The sequence below is a fragment of the Nematostella vectensis genome, chromosome 1 (genome assembly GCF_932526225.1).
Source record: "Nematostella vectensis chromosome 1, jaNemVect1.1, whole genome shotgun sequence".
Classification (NCBI taxonomy): Eukaryota; Metazoa; Cnidaria; class Anthozoa; order Actiniaria; family Edwardsiidae; genus Nematostella; species Nematostella vectensis.
Window position 1 is genome coordinate 8,862,916 of NC_064034.1, and position 17,476 is coordinate 8,880,391.

General features: G+C 41.5%; 2 protein-coding genes across 3 annotated transcripts in view; one reads left to right on the plus strand and one right to left on the minus strand.

The window, feature by feature from the left end:
• Positions 1-9,817, plus strand: LOC5520369 (inactive tyrosine-protein kinase transmembrane receptor ROR1). Its single transcript, XM_048729427.1, has 10 exons — positions 1-193; positions 509-557; positions 3,077-3,256; positions 3,736-3,869; positions 4,345-4,383; positions 4,527-4,584; positions 5,126-5,586; positions 6,442-6,687; positions 7,803-7,993; positions 8,320-9,817. The coding sequence occupies exons 1-10, from the start codon at positions 121-123 to the stop codon at positions 9,181-9,183; spliced, it is 2,295 nt and encodes a 764-aa protein (XP_048585384.1). The 5' UTR covers positions 1-120; the 3' UTR covers positions 9,184-9,817.
• The window catches only part of LOC5520368 (blastula protease 10-like), a 23,979-nt gene continuing 16,243 nt past the window's right edge, over positions 9,741-17,476 (minus strand). For both annotated transcript variants that reach the window (XM_048729517.1, XM_048729542.1), the window contains exons 2-8: positions 13,852-14,094; positions 13,142-13,534; positions 12,099-12,446; positions 11,117-11,387; positions 10,829-10,864; positions 10,447-10,485; positions 9,741-10,381 (exon numbers count right to left, since the gene is read on the minus strand). In XM_048729517.1, coding sequence (XP_048585474.1) covers positions 10,183-10,381; positions 10,447-10,485; positions 10,829-10,864; positions 11,117-11,387; positions 12,099-12,446; positions 13,142-13,534; positions 13,852-14,094 — 1,529 coding nt within the window. In that variant the 3' untranslated portion in view covers positions 9,741-10,182. The remainder of the gene's footprint in view (positions 10,382-10,446; positions 10,486-10,828; positions 10,865-11,116; positions 11,388-12,098; positions 12,447-13,141; positions 13,535-13,851; positions 14,095-17,476) is intronic.

Sequence of the window (17,476 nt, forward strand, 5' to 3'; positions counted from 1 at the left end):
ATCCCATAATAATCTTTGCTCACTCCCAGAGCGGACGAACAACAAGAGAAACGCAAGTGCGATCGAATCGTGTAGTCCGCGCCATTTACCCCAGAGCCGATCGCTCCATGAAGCTTCACAATGTGTGAACGAGTCGGCATTTTTGCGGGATTTTGGTGTATTCTTTTAGGTTTTCAGGTGCAATTTTTGCCAGGTATGTGAGAGCTCCTTGCGTAACATGGTTGTTTGAATTACTTGTTGTCAATTTACAATACAATTATGGCGGCTATGAATATTTCACCACCTTGTGGAAAACGAGCCGTTTCAGGGCTGAAAGTCACAACTGTGAGTTGTGTTTCACGAAAGGCAGCTGATTTACAGTAGCTAGGTACATAGTTATTGTAACATTGGGCTTAGCTTACAGGTTTGAGTAGTGTATTTGGTAGTTTTTTGTGGCATCTGTAAAAGCGTTCAGATGGGTTTGTTTTAGTTGTTAATCGCCCTTGTTCGATCTGTGTGCTCATTATAGGGCTTTACTCGCTGCATACACAGGCCAAGCGCTCCCTCGACGATTTAAAGTGAGTATTTTGCTGTGTTAGTCTATGTTTTGTTTTCAAATTAAGTTTCTCACCGCCTTTATTTACTCGCATAAGTTTGATGTATGAAATAATTGGGGTTGACGGCCCGAATAGCAAGCTGTAATTGCGACACGCAGAACTTGTATTTACAGCGCCAATAATTGCTTTAAAGCCTGTACGCCCCTTCAACGAGATAATCTTTACTAATATCTCGTAAAATATAGAATAAAAAAGGCTAGCGTTCGAGCGTTTCGCTTCGCGTGTTTCACTTAGCGTATTGCTGTTTATTATAATACACCTTTTAGCGGAAGAAGCCGTCTTTGTAATATGATCCCTTTCACAGCGAGATCTGGCAAAATAGGGGTTTTATTCGAGTTTGAGTACATCAAATGAAAACATTATTCCATTAAAAGCCTTCCGATATTTTGTTGAAGTTTTGTCTTAAAAGAAATACATAATAGTTTGTGTGTTGGAAATCGCAAACAAGCATAACGGAGGTGTAAAGGAAGACTTATCACTCTCTAAACTCTGTATTTTACTTAATTATTAATAAACTGCTAATACAGAGAGATTTAGGCTTTTTAGTGAGAAAGAAGGTAGGCAGGTGATTGTCTGTCCAAATCCGATTCACCAATTAGTGGCAAATATGATACAATCAAAGTACTTTTACAAGAACAAACCAAGGATCTAGAACAATAAATCGGCGAACAAAAGAGCCTCGCTTTAGTAATGACTTTCGAAGGAAAGCCATTATAGTGTCATAGAGAACCCAATTTAGTGCCTGTGTCACTTTGTTCTCTATGACCTTCTTTGAGGAATTGCTCGTCGCTTTTTTGCGTTTTGTCTGAGTGCGATGTTTATTTCAACACATATTACCCATTGGTAACAGTTATTTCTATTTTAAGAAAATAGGGAAGCACTTTTAGAACGCGTCTTTTTTATTTTTCATATTTTTTGGCTTTCATGAGTTGGGTAAACCATAGATAATTTAATTAGATAGTTGGGTTTGAGTGACATTTTACAGTCATTTGACAGTCTTTTTGATTTATGTCAATGATATATGTAGCATTTCAACCGCCTTAGACATACTTTTATTTGCTGATGATACAAGTATATTTTTCTCCCATAAAAACTTAGACTCATTATGTCTCACAATCAATAATGAACTTAACAAATTAACAGATTGGTTTTGTGCAAACATGTTATCTATAAATATAAAAAAATCAAACTATATTATCTTTAGGCCACAGCAAAAAAGGCAAAACCTTGATATAAAGGTCACCTTAGGTGATCAGAATATAAAGCGAGTCAAAGAAACAGTATTTTTAGATGTTATTCTTGACGAACACTTGACATGGTTACCACATATTACCAATGTCGCGCGTAAGGTTTCAAAAGCTGCAGGAATTATGTATAAAGCAAGTTTTTGCCTTTCAAAGCAATCACTATTGACGTTGTATTATTCTTTGTTATATCCATACTTGCAATACTGTGTTAGTGTTTGGGGATCCACTTATCCATCTAATTTAAATCGTATTCTCATGCTCCAAAAACGAGCAATACATATAATTGTTGATGCACACACTGATCCGATATATAGGAATCTAAACATATTGAAATTCAATTATTTATTTTTATTTCAAATAGGTAAGTTAATGTATCAATTTAAAAATAGGTTACTTCCCCAAACATTTAACAGGATATTTCAATTGAACTCTCAAATTCACGATTATTACACGAGAAGCTCTAACTTGTTCCATATTTCAAAGTTTAGAACAAATATACATAAGTTTGCGTTAAGACATCAGGGACCTAAATATTTCAATTCATTGTCTTCTGATATTCAGTCTGCCAAAACGCTTAACTCTTTTTGTAATAAATTAAAGACTTCTCTTATTAACTCTTAATTTTTTTTCTTTCTCGATTTGTGTTTGTGTGTGTGTGTTTTTTATATAAGTATGAAAAAAATATGAAAGCTCTCCTAACAAATATTTATATAAATAATCTGACTGTCCGAACTATCAAATATGTATTTTCTGTTAAGATTTAGGGGGTCCATCTCATATAAGCCTTGCGGTTTCTTACGGTCCTCCTTGTCACACTATGTAAATTATTATATTATTATCTTTATTTAAAAAAATGTATTAAGTGACAAAAACAATAAACTGAAACTGAACTTTGTCATCAGCTGTAGTTCTTTTTGCAAATTTTGTGTACACTATTCCCTCTCTGAAAATAAATCCTAAAATGATTGTCACACCTATAATTTAATTCTTTCCAAACAATCTAATGAGGGAATGTACATATTGTATTGAACAGCATTCTAAAAAAAATCCGAAAATATGTCTGCATGATTTTAACATGCAACAATTTTACTGATACCATTGTCATCGAAGTAATGGTGCCATTATCTCTCTTAGTAATATTTACACTACTTAAACTATCATTCTGTCATAACTTTCCCAAATCTGTAAAAGAGCTTTAGATCTGATTGACAAGCAGGGCAATATGTCTTTCAGAAATCACAATAACACTCGACTGGTTGATGTGTCAGCAAGAATTGACAATGAGACTGGTATCATTGGCAGGAAAATATCACTGAAGTGTGTGGTATCTGGCATTGTCCAGGCAAATATCACATGGTACAAAAATGGTATTGCCTTGGACAGTGACAAGAAGGGAAGAGTATCAATAAAAAGGTAAAAAAAAATGTCATTCTATTTTCTTACCCAATGGTAAAATGTTTTTGGTTAGGGAGTTACATGGATAGCATTTCACCCAGATCTTTACTCCTTGCTTGATCATTCTTATTCTATAATTGATAACTAAGTTAGCTTAATATTTATTATATTTTATACAAATCAGTCTTTTACAGTATGAGTTGGACCTGGTATAACAACTTTCCTGCTTGAAAATGTTTATAGTCTTTAGAATAAAGCTTCCTAACAGCTTTTTTTCTTCGTACTAAAAGCATTTGTGATCAATGTTAATCATATTCAGAAAAAAATCACATTTTTCCCTCAATGAATAAAAAATATTAGCAGTTGGGAAGGTGGCAGACTAGAAGCTGTTTGAATTATGATTTAATTTTGGCTGTAATCCCTACTTAGTTGAAGGAAAAAAATGTAGCCATCATTTTTTAACCAGATCATTTCATACTTTTCCTCATTTTTTTCAGTTTGGATAAAGAGAAAGAAGGCTCACGTTTGAAGATTAAATCATTAAGGTTGTCAGATGCCGGAATTTATAAATGTACAGCCTGGAGTGGACTTCTCCTTGCAGTTAGCAATAATGCCTTTTTAGTTGTTAAAGGTACATTATATTTTATTATTTATTTAGCTTAAAGAGTGGTGGGTTGTTTATTTGGATTACTTATGTGATGTGATTGTTGGGTTTAAGTTCTTTAAAATGAAAATGATGCAGACCTTTTAACACCTATTTCAAATGAGATTGCACTCTGGGAATCCATGTATCGTGACCCGTCCTGCTTCATTGGTATCAAATAAATAAGCAAATAAATGTAGATAGAAACACATTTACTGTTGCAAATCTGAACAGTTTTTTTATATGTTTGTTAACATTCATATGGCTTTCAGAGATGAGGGTTTAGTCATTTCATACTTCGCATGAACCAACTTGGGTTACGACACATAGATTCTCCAGTACAACCTGGAAATAGGTGTAAATGAATGGCATATACCTTATAAAACATTTTTAGTAATTATAGGTTTTTACCTTGCATTGAACACAAATAATCATATTGATGTTATTGTATTTTCTACAACAGCTCCAGAACTTCCAACAAGACAACTTATAGATACTGAAGGTATAAATCATTTACTAATGTGATGTATATGAAACCTCTAATTAACTTTCAAAACTAATTCCCTCTTGTAACATTAGACGTAAATGAGCAACAAAATTAATGTCATCACTCTTCTTGTAATTCTATATTAATTTTTTTATCAGATCCTGTGACAAACTTCACCCTCTTCAAGTCTTCTGATGAAGCATTTACAGATGATATGTGAGTATTTACTTCTAATTTTGATGTTTTTATTACTATTGTTGTTGTTGTTGCTGCTGTTGTTGTTATTATGGTGAGTCTAATCAGGGGCGTAGCCAGAGGGGTGGCCTAGGGGGCCCGGGGCTTCCTTTTAGCAGCCAAAAATACAGTAAATGTATGAGACATTTTTTAAAATACAGAAGAAAATGCCTTGAAAGAGCCTTTTGGGCCCCCTCCTGTTAAAAATCCTGGCTACTCCGCTGCTAATTGAAGAAAAGTAGCCACAGTTCCTAAAGGAGGATTCCATAAAATTCTCACCTCTTTCTGCAGTAGGCACCTTATTTGTCTCCCTAAACTATTTTCAATAACACCAATAAATTTTATGAAATTTTGTAGCCCATGTGACCTGTGCCTGCATTTTGCTGTTTTTACATCTGGATATGAATAATGCAGGGCAGTTCACCACTTAGTGGTTAACTGTCAGAGCTATTGGCATGTACTTTCAATTTAACTAAAAATACAATTCAATGATCTTCATTGGATGTTTTCTTCTCTGTTATAGCAACTACCCTGGCCCCACTACAAGGCCAGGATACTGTGTGAGGTACACCGGACACATCTGCTCCAAGTCCATCAATCATAAAAAGAGTGTTTTCATCAGCGCTGTCAATCAGCAAGGGTCCATTGAGAAGAAGCTAGAGATTGCCTTCAATACTATATCCCGTTCTAAAAAACTCAGTGATAGCTGCCAGCCTTATGTCCTCCCCCTCCTGTGCCACTACTTGTTCCCCTATTGTGATGATGCTGCATCTCAGCCCCAGCCCCGCCCTCTTTGCTATGACGAGTGTGATCTCTTGAGGAAAGACGTTTGCTCAGAGGAGTATAAAGAAGTGCAGAAGGAGTCTCTATCTGTGGTATTGTTTCCTGATTGTGAGCGTCTCCCAAGTCGGGATAGTGTTCAGGGAAAGAAATGCATTCGGTTAGGGATACAGACTAGAAGAGCCTGGCCAAAAGAGAGCAAAGGTATGGTTACAATGAATATTTTCTTGTTTGAAAAGTTAGAAGCAACTGCTAGTCGGACACTGTTATAAGGACACCACTCTCGGAAAAGAGAAGTCCTGTTAAACTTTTAATTATTAAAAAAAATGACTAAAATACGCCCCTACTGTTAGAGACTTTTGCTTCCCTTCCAGAATATCCTCAATTACAGTAGTCGGTTGTAGTCTCGTCCCTTGGCTTCTATTGGCTGAGCGGCTTGTCGGTTAATGACATCACTTTTAATTTGCCGCTCGCCATATATCGCAGAAAATGTTTGACAACAGACTGCTGTCACAAGACCCCCTGGGGACGAGTCGAAGTCATTTGTTTGATAAAAACAAGAGATGGTTTGCTTTCTTTCCCTCCGTTGGTGTTGTGAAATGAATCCTTTTAAATATGTAACATCGAGACACAAGCAATGAAAGCTAAATAGATGTACTTGATATAGTCAGCGCGAGAAATGCACCAAGCCCTGCCAATAAGCCCCACTCTTTTCCGCGAAATCAGATAGATGGCGAAAACGACCAGGGCTCTTTTTGTACATCATTTTCTTTATCTTGTGGCCAGCCAGGAATGCTAGTTGATGTTGGCGCTGTTTGCATGGGGTTGAGAATTTTCGAAACTCGCTTTGCCATTATTAGTGCAGGGGCGTAGCCAGGGGGGTGGCCTAGGTGGCCCGGGTCCCCCTTTAGCAGCCAAAAATACAGTAAATGTATGAGACATTATCTAAAACAAAAGAGAAAATGCCTTGAAAGTCCTTTTTGGGCCCCCTTCTGTTAAAAATCCTGGCTACACCGCTGTAGTGTGGCTTTACAAACTAATCCGTCTGCTGTATTATAGGAGATCTATGCTTTAATGGCACTGGAGAACATTATAATGGAAACATCAGCGTCACCGAAAAAGGCTTTGGGTGTCAGAGATGGAACGTGACAACGCCACACTTTCACCTCATGTCGCCCGCAACTTACCACGAGTTGCGTGGAGGGCATAACTATTGCCGCAACCCTGGTGGCAAGAAGCAGCGCCCTTGGTGCTTTACTACTGATCCTCGCCAGAGATATGATTACTGTGACATAGCGAAATGTGGTAAGCCAAATTGTAGACACTACATGCGCTGACAATATGATGTGTTTAGTGCCCCTGTATGTACGAGTAAACAACTAGCTTACGACTAATAAGTTCTTTTGTTTGGACAGAATTTGGAATTTGCGTATGAAAAGATATTGTGTATTAGTGGAACCTTGCCGAATTTAAAGAACCATTAGTAAGATTGGCCATAAAAGTCTGTATGTAGACCGTTAATTTTTACTTGTCTTTCGTAAACTAGAAATAAGTGATTTTGTGTGGACAGAATTTGGAATTTGCAAAAGATGAGATAGTGTTAGTGGAATCGTTCTGAATTTAGCGAACCATAAGCATGGTGGACCATAGAAGTGTGTAGACATTTATTTTTTACTTGTCTTTCGTAAACAAAACTTTAGCGTTAAATACAATTTAAAATACCAACGCTAATGTTTAACGAAAACCGACAAAAACGTTGAATGTGTTTAGACAGAATTATCTTCTAAAAGGAACCGCCGTCTGTCCGCGGTGCCCTGAAGCGAAATACTTCAAAACAAATGACGCACTCACAAATCCAAGAAGTTTGTTTTGAGCGACATGACTTTATCTCGCTCAAATCATTTCTTACTTTGCGAATAAAAGTTCGAGAATGGTTCATAAAACATTTGATTTTATCACAATATTAATAGAAATCTCACATTTTCTATCAGCAGCTCGACGAATTCATCGCTAACCAGGAAATAGCCTGCTAGCCGGCGTATTCGGGCGTATTCGGAATTGTTTTGTTTTCACCAAGCGCACCTTGCCTTCACGCGCGCCGCATAAATCCAAAAATCGAAAAACGAAACATTTCCGAATAAGCCCGAATAAAAGCCGGCTAGCAGGCTAACCATTAATAGTCCGTAGCCCACGGTAGATAAAAAAATATACTGTTGGCAATCACATATTAATGTAGTACTTCCACGTGCATAACATAAAAGCGCATGTGCAACCACAAACTATGGTGCAACCACGTGTTCAAGAAAGGATATTCACGTGCTTTTCACATATCTTCTCTTGCATTCTCCGCACGCAAATTAATTTAGCCCCTTGTTTAAATATTGACTCTACAGCGCGTTCTCCAATTTCTTCTCTTATAGAAGACGAGCTGCCCGTGATCCACGTGGTCAGCATCCTGTATACCGTGATCCCTTGCCTGCTCATAGCCGTCATCTTCTTTTCTGTGGTGATTTTCTTCTGCTGGCGATGCGACAAGCAGATTATCTACCAGGCGGATGAGAGCGCCGCGCCCATGCCTCTCATGCCGGTCATAGTGAAGACGACATCCAAGGTAAACACCCAGATGCTGCCGTTTTTTGTGTTGTCAATAATCTGCGCGCGCACTACAGCTAAGTGCCGACCGCTGACATTAAACTTCCAGGAGGGAGTCTTTTTCGAGTTCGCACGATTAACGATAGTTACACGTCTCTGTAATACACACTCGACTTCTTGAAATGATTGATTTGAACATGGACGTGAGGTTTCGATGCCTTGTGAGGGATGGCTAGTTTTTGAACTAGCACCCTTGTTAATTCTTGCTTAACGGGGGAGGGGGGCACTAGTTCAGCTGTAAATCTTGTTTTGTAAGCTTGACGGAGCGATTTCCCCTTTCTACAGATTCGCGAAATCAAGGAATCTCTGAGGTTACTTAAAGAGCTCGGAGAAGGTGATTACGGCAAAGTCTACTTCGGAGAAATAACGACCAAATCCGAGGGCCGTCTGATGGCCACAAGCGTCCTTGTCGTGTCGTTACGAGAATCGCACGAAGTCGACGTCAGAGACGAGTTCTTTGAGAAGGCGGAAGCATGGTCGAAACTGCAACATCCGAACATTATAACAATAGTCGGCATGTGCAACAAAAGCGTGCCTACGTGTGTGCTCTACGAGTACCTCGAATATGGGACCTTGCACGAGTACCTCGTCCGAAACGCTCCTATCGACGATCCGGAGGCCGAGGAGGAGATTGCGGACCCCCTGTGGTGTGACGGTTTAATATCGATCGCATATCAGGTGGCGGCAGGAATGAACTACTTATCGAGTAATAACATTGTTCATGGCGATTTGGCCACTCGGAACTGTATGGTCGGACCGGGCCGGACGGTCAAGATTACGGACGTTGCTTTAACGCGATTGGGTTACTCACATGACTATTATCGACAGCTGCATAGGCGGCCCCTCCCCGTTAGGTGGATGGCGCCTGAAGCTATCCTCAGCTATCGCTTTACTCCGGAGACGGACATATGGTCGTTTGGAGTCCTTCTATGGGAACTATTCTCTTACGGTGCTCAGCCACATTTCGGATTTTCTAACGAGGATGTAATGTTCCGATTACGAGAATGCATACTGCTGCCTTGTCCGGTAGACTGTCCGGCCTCTGTGTACCGACTTATGAAAGAATGCTGGGACATTTTACCGCCCAGTCGACCACGGTTCAGTACAATACACACGCATCTTGGCGTGCTGAGATGCAATGCGCAATGAAATAAATATCCAGCATTTCTTGCGGTAATTATCCTTCACAGCATCCATTGCGACCGTCACACTACCCAACGTTCCTTGCAGCCATAACCCTACCCAGCATTCCTTGCGGACATCATTGCTTTTCCAGCATAGCTCTACCCAGAAATCCCCGAGTCTCATGCACATAGCTTTACACAATGCCCTGCGACGTCAAAGTGAAACCCTAGTTTTAAAGTGATGTAACAGTTGACCACGCAAAGTTAGCGACTGTAAAACCATTGTTTTTATTCGTCTCTAACAACGCTTCGCCAATGGCGCAAGGTGCTGTCGAAAAGGAGTATTAAATAGATTTGCCGTTCAATTTTATCATTCTGCCGGCAGGTTATCACGGGTGGGCATGTCTTGGCTGCAAGGCATTCTGGTTACAGTATACAGGAGCGCAGGCTGGTCGCTGGCTGTCTGAAAAGCCTGGGTCGAGAGGCAATGCCTTCTGGGTTTTTGTTTTGAGCTTCTAAGAATTACAAAATCACTTGTTGCTGATGCAATAAATTGCAAAATCTTAAATGCTGCTCGGAAAATGAATAAGGTTATGTTTATTAATCAAGAATACAAATATAGAGATATATATTATAATAAATTTCCTACCGCTTTGTAATATTGTGTTGTATTAAATTGTGTGCGACTCGCTTGTAGATTATTACAAAATTCCTCTACTCCCCCATAACATCCGCCCATATGGGGAGAAACCCTGACGGGTGAGCCCATTAGGATCCAGAGGTGGTATGGGCGAGGCGAACTACAGCAAGACAATAATACTAGCTGACGAGTAATTATCAAATGTTACTAGAGTCACGGGGATCATGTGTATTCCGCGAGTTCGTTGTTCGAGGAGGGGGAAGGGGGCTGGGTTAGTGGCGTACATTTGACAAACATTATTTATCTATTATTTTTCATTCTTGCTTTGGTACAAAATTGGCTTGAATTATAGTAGTAATTTATTTACAAAAAATACTTAGTAATTCAGTCCAGCGCGTCATAAATTATATTTTTCGTTGCTGCATCTTCGACGGCGCTAGTTTCGTACAGCGGGTTGTCGGTTTCTTTATCCATTTCCTGATAGATCTCTTCTGAATGGTTAAAAAGATCAGATGCCGGTGGAGGGAGCTTGTTGTGAGCGACCGATTCCTCTTCTGGGTCTTGCATCGTAATAATGCTGTTTCTGTGGTAACATAAAGTTGGGTTTAGACTAAGGATTTTCAAAAAAGTGTAACGTTTTAGTCTTACCTCTCATATGCCGGGTTCTGGACGCATCCGCTGTGGTACCTGAGTTTAAGGGTCCATCGATTAGGTAAATTTTCCAATCTTCTTGTTGGGAAGGGGCGCCATTGATGAATTTGAAAAAGCAAAGGCTCTTTTTTTTTCTGTCAATTATTTAGTGTTTTAAAATTGACAGACTTCCTTAGGGAAGAAAACCCTTTAAGTCACGCCCCGTACCCCCTCCCACCCCCCCTGTCTTCATAGCTGTCTTGAGGCCCCAATTTTTAGGCCAGCATTGCCGTGCCTGAATGTTAGAAAAGGGTGGAGAAGGAAAATGAAAATCTTAGGTATGCTTAGGGTAAGCTAGGGACCTGGCAGCATATGCCTAGAGCCACCATTGGATACTCACTCCACTGTTACGCTTGGCTTTGCTTTTCCCTGGTTCCTAATAATTGAAAAAAATAGCTTTACTGTACACGATAGTGGACGATCGTCCAATCGACAAAAAAGGGACTGTTTCAAGGCTTGGAAATTCTAGGAAGTCCCAAAGTCGACTTCTTACTAAGGGATGTTGTATATAATGAATGTTCTCCAACAAAAACTGGAATTCGATACTGGACTCAACATCAATGAAGGGCCGCTCGCGATAAAAAGCACGCTACAATTGTAACTAGCGAAAGTAATATCAATACAATACCTCCAACGATACAACAGAAATCCCGCGACTCCAATCGTCCCAACCAAACACACTAAAGGCACTAGTATAGCGACCAAGGAAACTCGCTCTGAGCCCTCGGCACAATTCTTTTGCGGTGCAGCGGAAGCCTGCTTATTAGCAGTCGTGTAGACTTCTGTCGTAATTTCGAGTGACGTAGTTGGAACGTCAGTCGCGACGACCTTAGTTGTTGTAGGTGTTGTTGGTGATGCAATTTCACTAGTTGTCGGTGATGATGAAGTTGCTGTCTGTACTGGATTTATAAAAAATATGTTGATAAAAGATATGTTGACGGCTGGAAATAGAGCCTAGACGAGAATGAATATACAGTGACATAAACAACACTATCCTATCCTATGTGGCCGCCAGCTCATTCGTGTGCTCAGACTCGAGAGTTCCATTAGTCGAGTAATTCTGGCGGCTGCAAAAGGGGCTGCGCAAACCCTCCTCCCCCCTCCCCCGTACACACATACACACAACAGTGTCGCTGTCCTGATCTAGTGACTTTGGTAGACTTGGTACGGTTTTGAATCCAGGGGCACACATCTCATTTGGGATGATTAGGGCGAGAAGGCTTGCCCTAATCATCCCAGGTACATTTTTTCATTTTCAATAGCTGGTTCGGCAAAGGGTCTTATATTCTCGGTATTTGGCTTTATTACTCTTTAACCTTTTCAACACCCATTTGACAGAATTCATATTTTATATTTATTTGAAAATTGCACTTCAAGCCTCATATCATATCTCGAGGACTAATCCATTGAAAAAAAAAAAACAATTTTCGATATGTTGGTTTACTTAACATAAGGAAATCTATGCAAAAATCCAAGCTTACCGAAGTTAACCAGACCTTATTTTGGGAAAACTTGCCATTTTTTTTCATTTTTTTGCTCTGTACACCCATCTTAATTTTAAGCATTTTGTATGCGCCATTCTGTCCCTAATATAATCTGGTCCATGGTACCTTCTACAGGATCCACTGCTTTGTACTCCGCTCGAAAACCTCCACCACTCCACGCGTTATCAGAGCTGAACACTGCAAACAGCTCATTACTTGTTGACCTCACGTCACCCGGTATCACATTGCCATAGAGACTTGTCATCAGTTTTGCTCTATCGCTTCCGCCGTCAAATAATTTGAGCACGTCGCTGCTGGAGCCTCCAGTTAGCGAGAAATTAGTAAAGTGGACATTAACCACGTGGCCAGGATTAACAATGATCCTCCACGAGCACAACTGTCCATCCGGGTATTTCTGAGGAAAGCGAGGGGACTGGAAAGTACCTGTTGAGTCCATCAGATTGTACTTGCAGCCTGTAAAAGATGGAAAGCAATAATAAGTTCACACCTATTTGAAAAAAGACAAGCAGGAGAAGCCTCACCCAGGCAAAATCAGACATACTTGCTGGTGCTATTTGCATGCAAGGGTGAGTGTATGGCAAACTTTTAAGGGGGTATGATACCCAAGACAACAAAAGTTTTAAGCAAAAGACTTAGCAGTTTTATTATTTCACATATCATTAACCTCATTGAGACTAATCATTCGATACCAATTTTGGCAGTTACTGTTGCTATGGTAACCAAGCCACACCCAAAATACATGATTTTAATGCTCTTACGGTTACAGCTCTAGCTCTGAAACTATAATTGGAACACAAACCAAACTAAGGATATTCATTGCTAATACCTCAAACTATGTAATGAACCTAAAATTGCTATATAGTTGACATAAATGGAAAATTATCAAGTAAACAAACAAAAAGCTTATAATTTTAACCAGCATTCTTTGGTAAAAAGCCTTCATATTACTAAGCATTGTAAAAATTTCAAGGTTTTTGAGGTTCATTACACTACTACACTATCAATAATTATTCCTGCCAAATTTCATGCAATAATATTAAAAACACAGGAACTAGTGAGTGTTACGCTGAGTGTTACTTCAAACTTGTAGTTTTTTTAGTATCACACCGCCTTAAGAACTTTACTCGTCTATTAGCAGTAGTACTTACTTGTGTAGTAGCAGTAGTGTATAGTATGTCCCACCACGTTTGCGCCATATGGATAGGGTGCTCGCACTTCATTATGGATACCGTTGGAGTCAAAATAAATCCACTCTAATTCCCCCACTGCCCACTCGACCTGTTGACACTCTTTCGATCCATACGGCATCAAATAAAACGGTGAGTCCACGGGGAGGGAAAGTGGTACAGAGGGATCCCCCATTACACTACAGCAGAACTGTAGAGCGGTGATGGGTGGATCAACACCGTCATTATAGCTGCCTTTGGGTAGGACCCCACCCTTGGAGTTTAGATTGTTGGTCTCCTCGTCTCCCCAAGTGACCGAGCCGGCACGGAGCCCTGTAGGACAGCTTAAGTCTGACTGGTAGATGCAGTACTTGCCTAATAAAGTGTAACACGTAACAGTTAGACAGTTGTTGAGGTGTAAATATATAAACGTTTCTGAGCTATTGATGAAAGACACGCTTCATACAAAGCCATATACAGTGCCGTATACAGTGCCATATACAGTGCCGTATCGAAACATTGGGGGGGGGGGGGGCACAATACAGGAACATTAATTTTTTTGGGTGGGGACGGCCACGCCCCTACTGTTTATGGTGGGAGGGGGGGAGGGGCACATGCCCCCAGTGCCCCACCCCCTACTACGGCCCTGATATAACAAGCAGAACATGTAGGCAAACTTATATTATGCATACCATCAGGCCAAATGGGCCTAGTGGTAGTGGCATCATCATCCCGTTGATTTTTGATACAGAATGACCTGTTTACACTACTCTCCCGCACCAGGCCCTCCATGTGGAAATTGGTTGAGCGAGAATTGGACGGATTCTTGTCCTTCGTGTCCTGGAAACGCCATCCTGTTGCCCAGGCTACACCGGACGGACAACCAGAGAGAGGTTTGGGAAGCCCATACAAGCCAGCAGGCCACTTAGAATCATCTGAAATGAACTAGATGTTATTCATTTTTATCAAATGAGATGTGCTACCTATCACACTCTGTCAGGCAACAACTCGCACCGCGTATGCTTCGACACCGTTTGGTGATGTTCTACTCCAAATAAATATTATTATTTTTTGGGGGTCCGGTATCCATCAAATCGCGCCCTCTGATTGGCTCTCCTGAGGTCTGGTATCCTACGATCCGGACCCCGCGACTACCGTACCGCTCACCTCCTCCAAAGCTCAAAATAGTTGATTTGTAAAATGACCACCGAAAACTGGATTTTTACCCCCGAGGTTATATATTCACACTAAAACGGCAGTTTATTTGTCATCTCATCTAGAATCATTGACTTTACGGAAAATCGGCTTCAAACTCCCTGTGTTTTGACAATTTCCCGTCATGATTTTGCAACGCGCGCGACAATTTCAAGTTTGCTGAAAGTTTATTTGGGATAAAAAAGGCAGCAAATCGTCTCTTCATACGAAGAAAAACGACAAATCACTCTAGGAATTTACCTACATAACCAGCTTAACGTATACACATTCAAGAGAAGTTCTTTGGTGAATATATTTTATCGTCTGTGGAGGATTTAAAGCGAAAGAAGACATTTCTACGATCAATTCGAGTTGAGAACGACGTTTCAATTTGGACTAAATTATTTTACAAAACTGTTGGTCAAAACTCAGAGAATTTCTTCTTTGGAAGTTCTGTATTTCTGGAGGATTAAAAGCGTTGTGTGCAAATACAAAATGGAGTTTATTGAATGATCATGAGCGAACAAAATCTTCACGAACATCGGCGCAAGTCAGAAGAGAAACCTCGCCTCGTGCAACCATAAGCCCGTAAGGTAAACAAAGTTGAAAAATCGGCCTTCGGCCTCGGTCATCAATTTCAATACCTCGGTCATGGTATTTCAGGATACGGACCTCCCAGCTGGTAAATTATATATTGTTTTTTTTGGCACAAGAACTGGCTTTCTGACTCATTTTCCCAGCACCAGAGTGCACTCCTCGCATAGCTACTTTGGTATATGAGCTGACATGCGACGATGTTTCTGACCAAGAGATGAGCACAGCAGATGTATTGTGGTAAGTCCCAAGCTCTGTCCTTTAGTAGTAGGGTTTTGGCGCAGCTGGCGCAACTTTTTGATCTCCCCAAATTTCATTCCAAAAATGGCGCAAAAGTCTCCGCGCACCTCCGCCAAGCCTCGCGACCTGCGCATGCGCGAGTTTGCCAGAGATCTCTTGCACGACCAAGCCCACCTGTCAATCATTTTGTAAAAAACCTGTCAATCATTTTGTCACGTGATAGCCACGCCCACCTGTCAATCACTTTGTCACGTGACGACCACGCCCACCTGTCAATCATTTTGTAAAAAACCTGTCAATCACTTTGTCACGTGACGACCACGCCCACCTGTCAATCACTTTGTCAAAAACCTGTCAATCATTTTGCCACGTGGTAGCCACGCCCACCTGTCGATCATTTTGTCAAAAACCTGTCAATCACTTTGTCACGTGTCGCACCTAGGGGGAGCTCGGGAGGCTATTCTGGTCTAAAGACGTATGGGGTCCTAGATAAAATGACATCAAATACGGAGGTGAAGATTAAAAACGATGCGGCTACAGTCGGCGGTTGCTCGGTGCTGGAGGTGAATGTGAGTAACACTGCGGATGTGGGACCTGAACACTGCTGTTGTGACGCTGATTACTATGAAGACTCAGAATACGGAAGCTTCGACCCCGTTGGGTTTGTGGCCGGGGCGGCGACAATTGTCCTCGGTGTTTTAGCAATGTTAGTCTCCATGCCACGGTATGGTGAAAAAAGATGGGTGAGATACTAGTCCACAGATGTGGTGTGGAGACTTTAGACCCCACCTAGGGGGAGCTCGAGGGGATAGCCTCTCAGCTTCACATCTGAAAAGCCTTTGAAAAGTGGTTTAAAGACATGAACAGTTTGATAAAATGGAGGAACGAACAGTTGAACGCACGGTTGAAGATCGGTCACCACCACCATATAATATCCCCGGCGGACCGGTGCCTGAGATTGACGTCCCCACCCTCATGCCGGAATTTGCACTGTTTGACCGAGCCCTCACCGAATACGAGACTAGTAGAGCCTCCTTGGGAGACGAGGATAGTAGTAACACCCTTTGCAATCATGACGACCTGGTCACAGAAGACGGGGTCACTAGTTGCTTAGAGTGCGGGGAACAGATGCAGCGCGTGATCGCGCACGAAAGGGAATGGGGTTTTTACGGACATTCCGACGGCAAACGGTCTTCGAATCCAAGTCGGGTCCAGATACGTAGGTCTGAGGATAGAAATATTGACAAGGATGTGGAGAATATGGGTTTTAGTGGGGTAATTGTAGCCAAAGCTAACGAGATATACACTCAGGTGACGAAAGGCCAGATTTTTCGCGGCGACCCACGGAAGGCGATCGTCTTTGCATGCATTTACTACGCCTGCAAGATGTCCGGTAAGTGTCAGACACCGAAAACCTTAATGAAGACTTTTGGATTGAGCAGGAAGAGTTGTCTTAAGGGTCTAAAAATCTTTAGTGTTAACATGCCTAAAGATTACTTACTACACGGAACGTCTCCCACCGTCGTGGACCACATTCGCGATGTGATGGATAGATTCTCGGCGTCCCCCGCACAGAAGGGAGAGGTGGTCCAGCTCTACTACAGATCTAAGAATCGCTCGTCTGAGTTGAATCGCGCTCGCCCGCAATCCTTTGCGGCTGCTTTAACCTATTATTGGGTACGGCTAAAGGGGGTCGATATTACACTTAAAAAATTCTCCGAGAGAACGGGCGTCTCCGAGTTAACCATCAGTAGGAAAGCGAGAGAAGTGGCCACAGTCCTAGGTACGCCCGGTGTGGTATGATGTTTCCTGATTTCCAGAGAAATCAGGATTTCCAGAAAACTGTCGGTTCGGAGTAGATGTGAATTAACACGTCTAAAAAAATTCGAAAAAAGTGGTTTAAAGATTTGCGTGGATTGTATAAATGGTTGGAACAAGATTACTGGTGGGGCGTGAGACCACCCCAATGTCCGTGGTTGATGATGACATGAGTGATATATACTCCTGGGGAGACTCGTGGGGGGACCCCACTGACGACTACGATGGACGACCTCAATGGTTCGATGCGTTCTGTGGTGTGTCTGATGACTACGATCAAACCGTCTTTGAGTCAGTGGTCAACGCCGCCAGCGGTGGTGGTGTGGGGGAGATGGAGGAGTACTTCAGCGGTCCAGGCGACCGCCTCTGTGATGAGCTGGAGAAAGTCATGTTAGCCGCAGTGAGCTATAACAATCTTGAGGTCATGGAGGCGTGCCGCCGCTATGGGGTGGTCAACCTCGATGAGGCTTT

What these genes read in the sequence shown, in the direction of transcription:
- LOC5520369 (XM_048729427.1), top strand. Translation starts at nt 121, where the DNA reads ATGTGTGAACGAGTCGGCATTTTTGCGGGATTTTGGTGTATTCTTTTA. An exon ending in TGCCTTTTTAGTTGTTAAAG is followed by an intron (nt 3,870 to 4,344) that starts GTACATTATATT and finishes TTTCTACAACAG; the next exon opens with CTCCAGAACTTCCAACAAGA. An exon ending in CTGTGACATAGCGAAATGTG is followed by an intron (nt 6,688 to 7,802) that starts GTAAGCCAAATT and finishes CTTCTCTTATAG; the next exon opens with AAGACGAGCTGCCCGTGATC.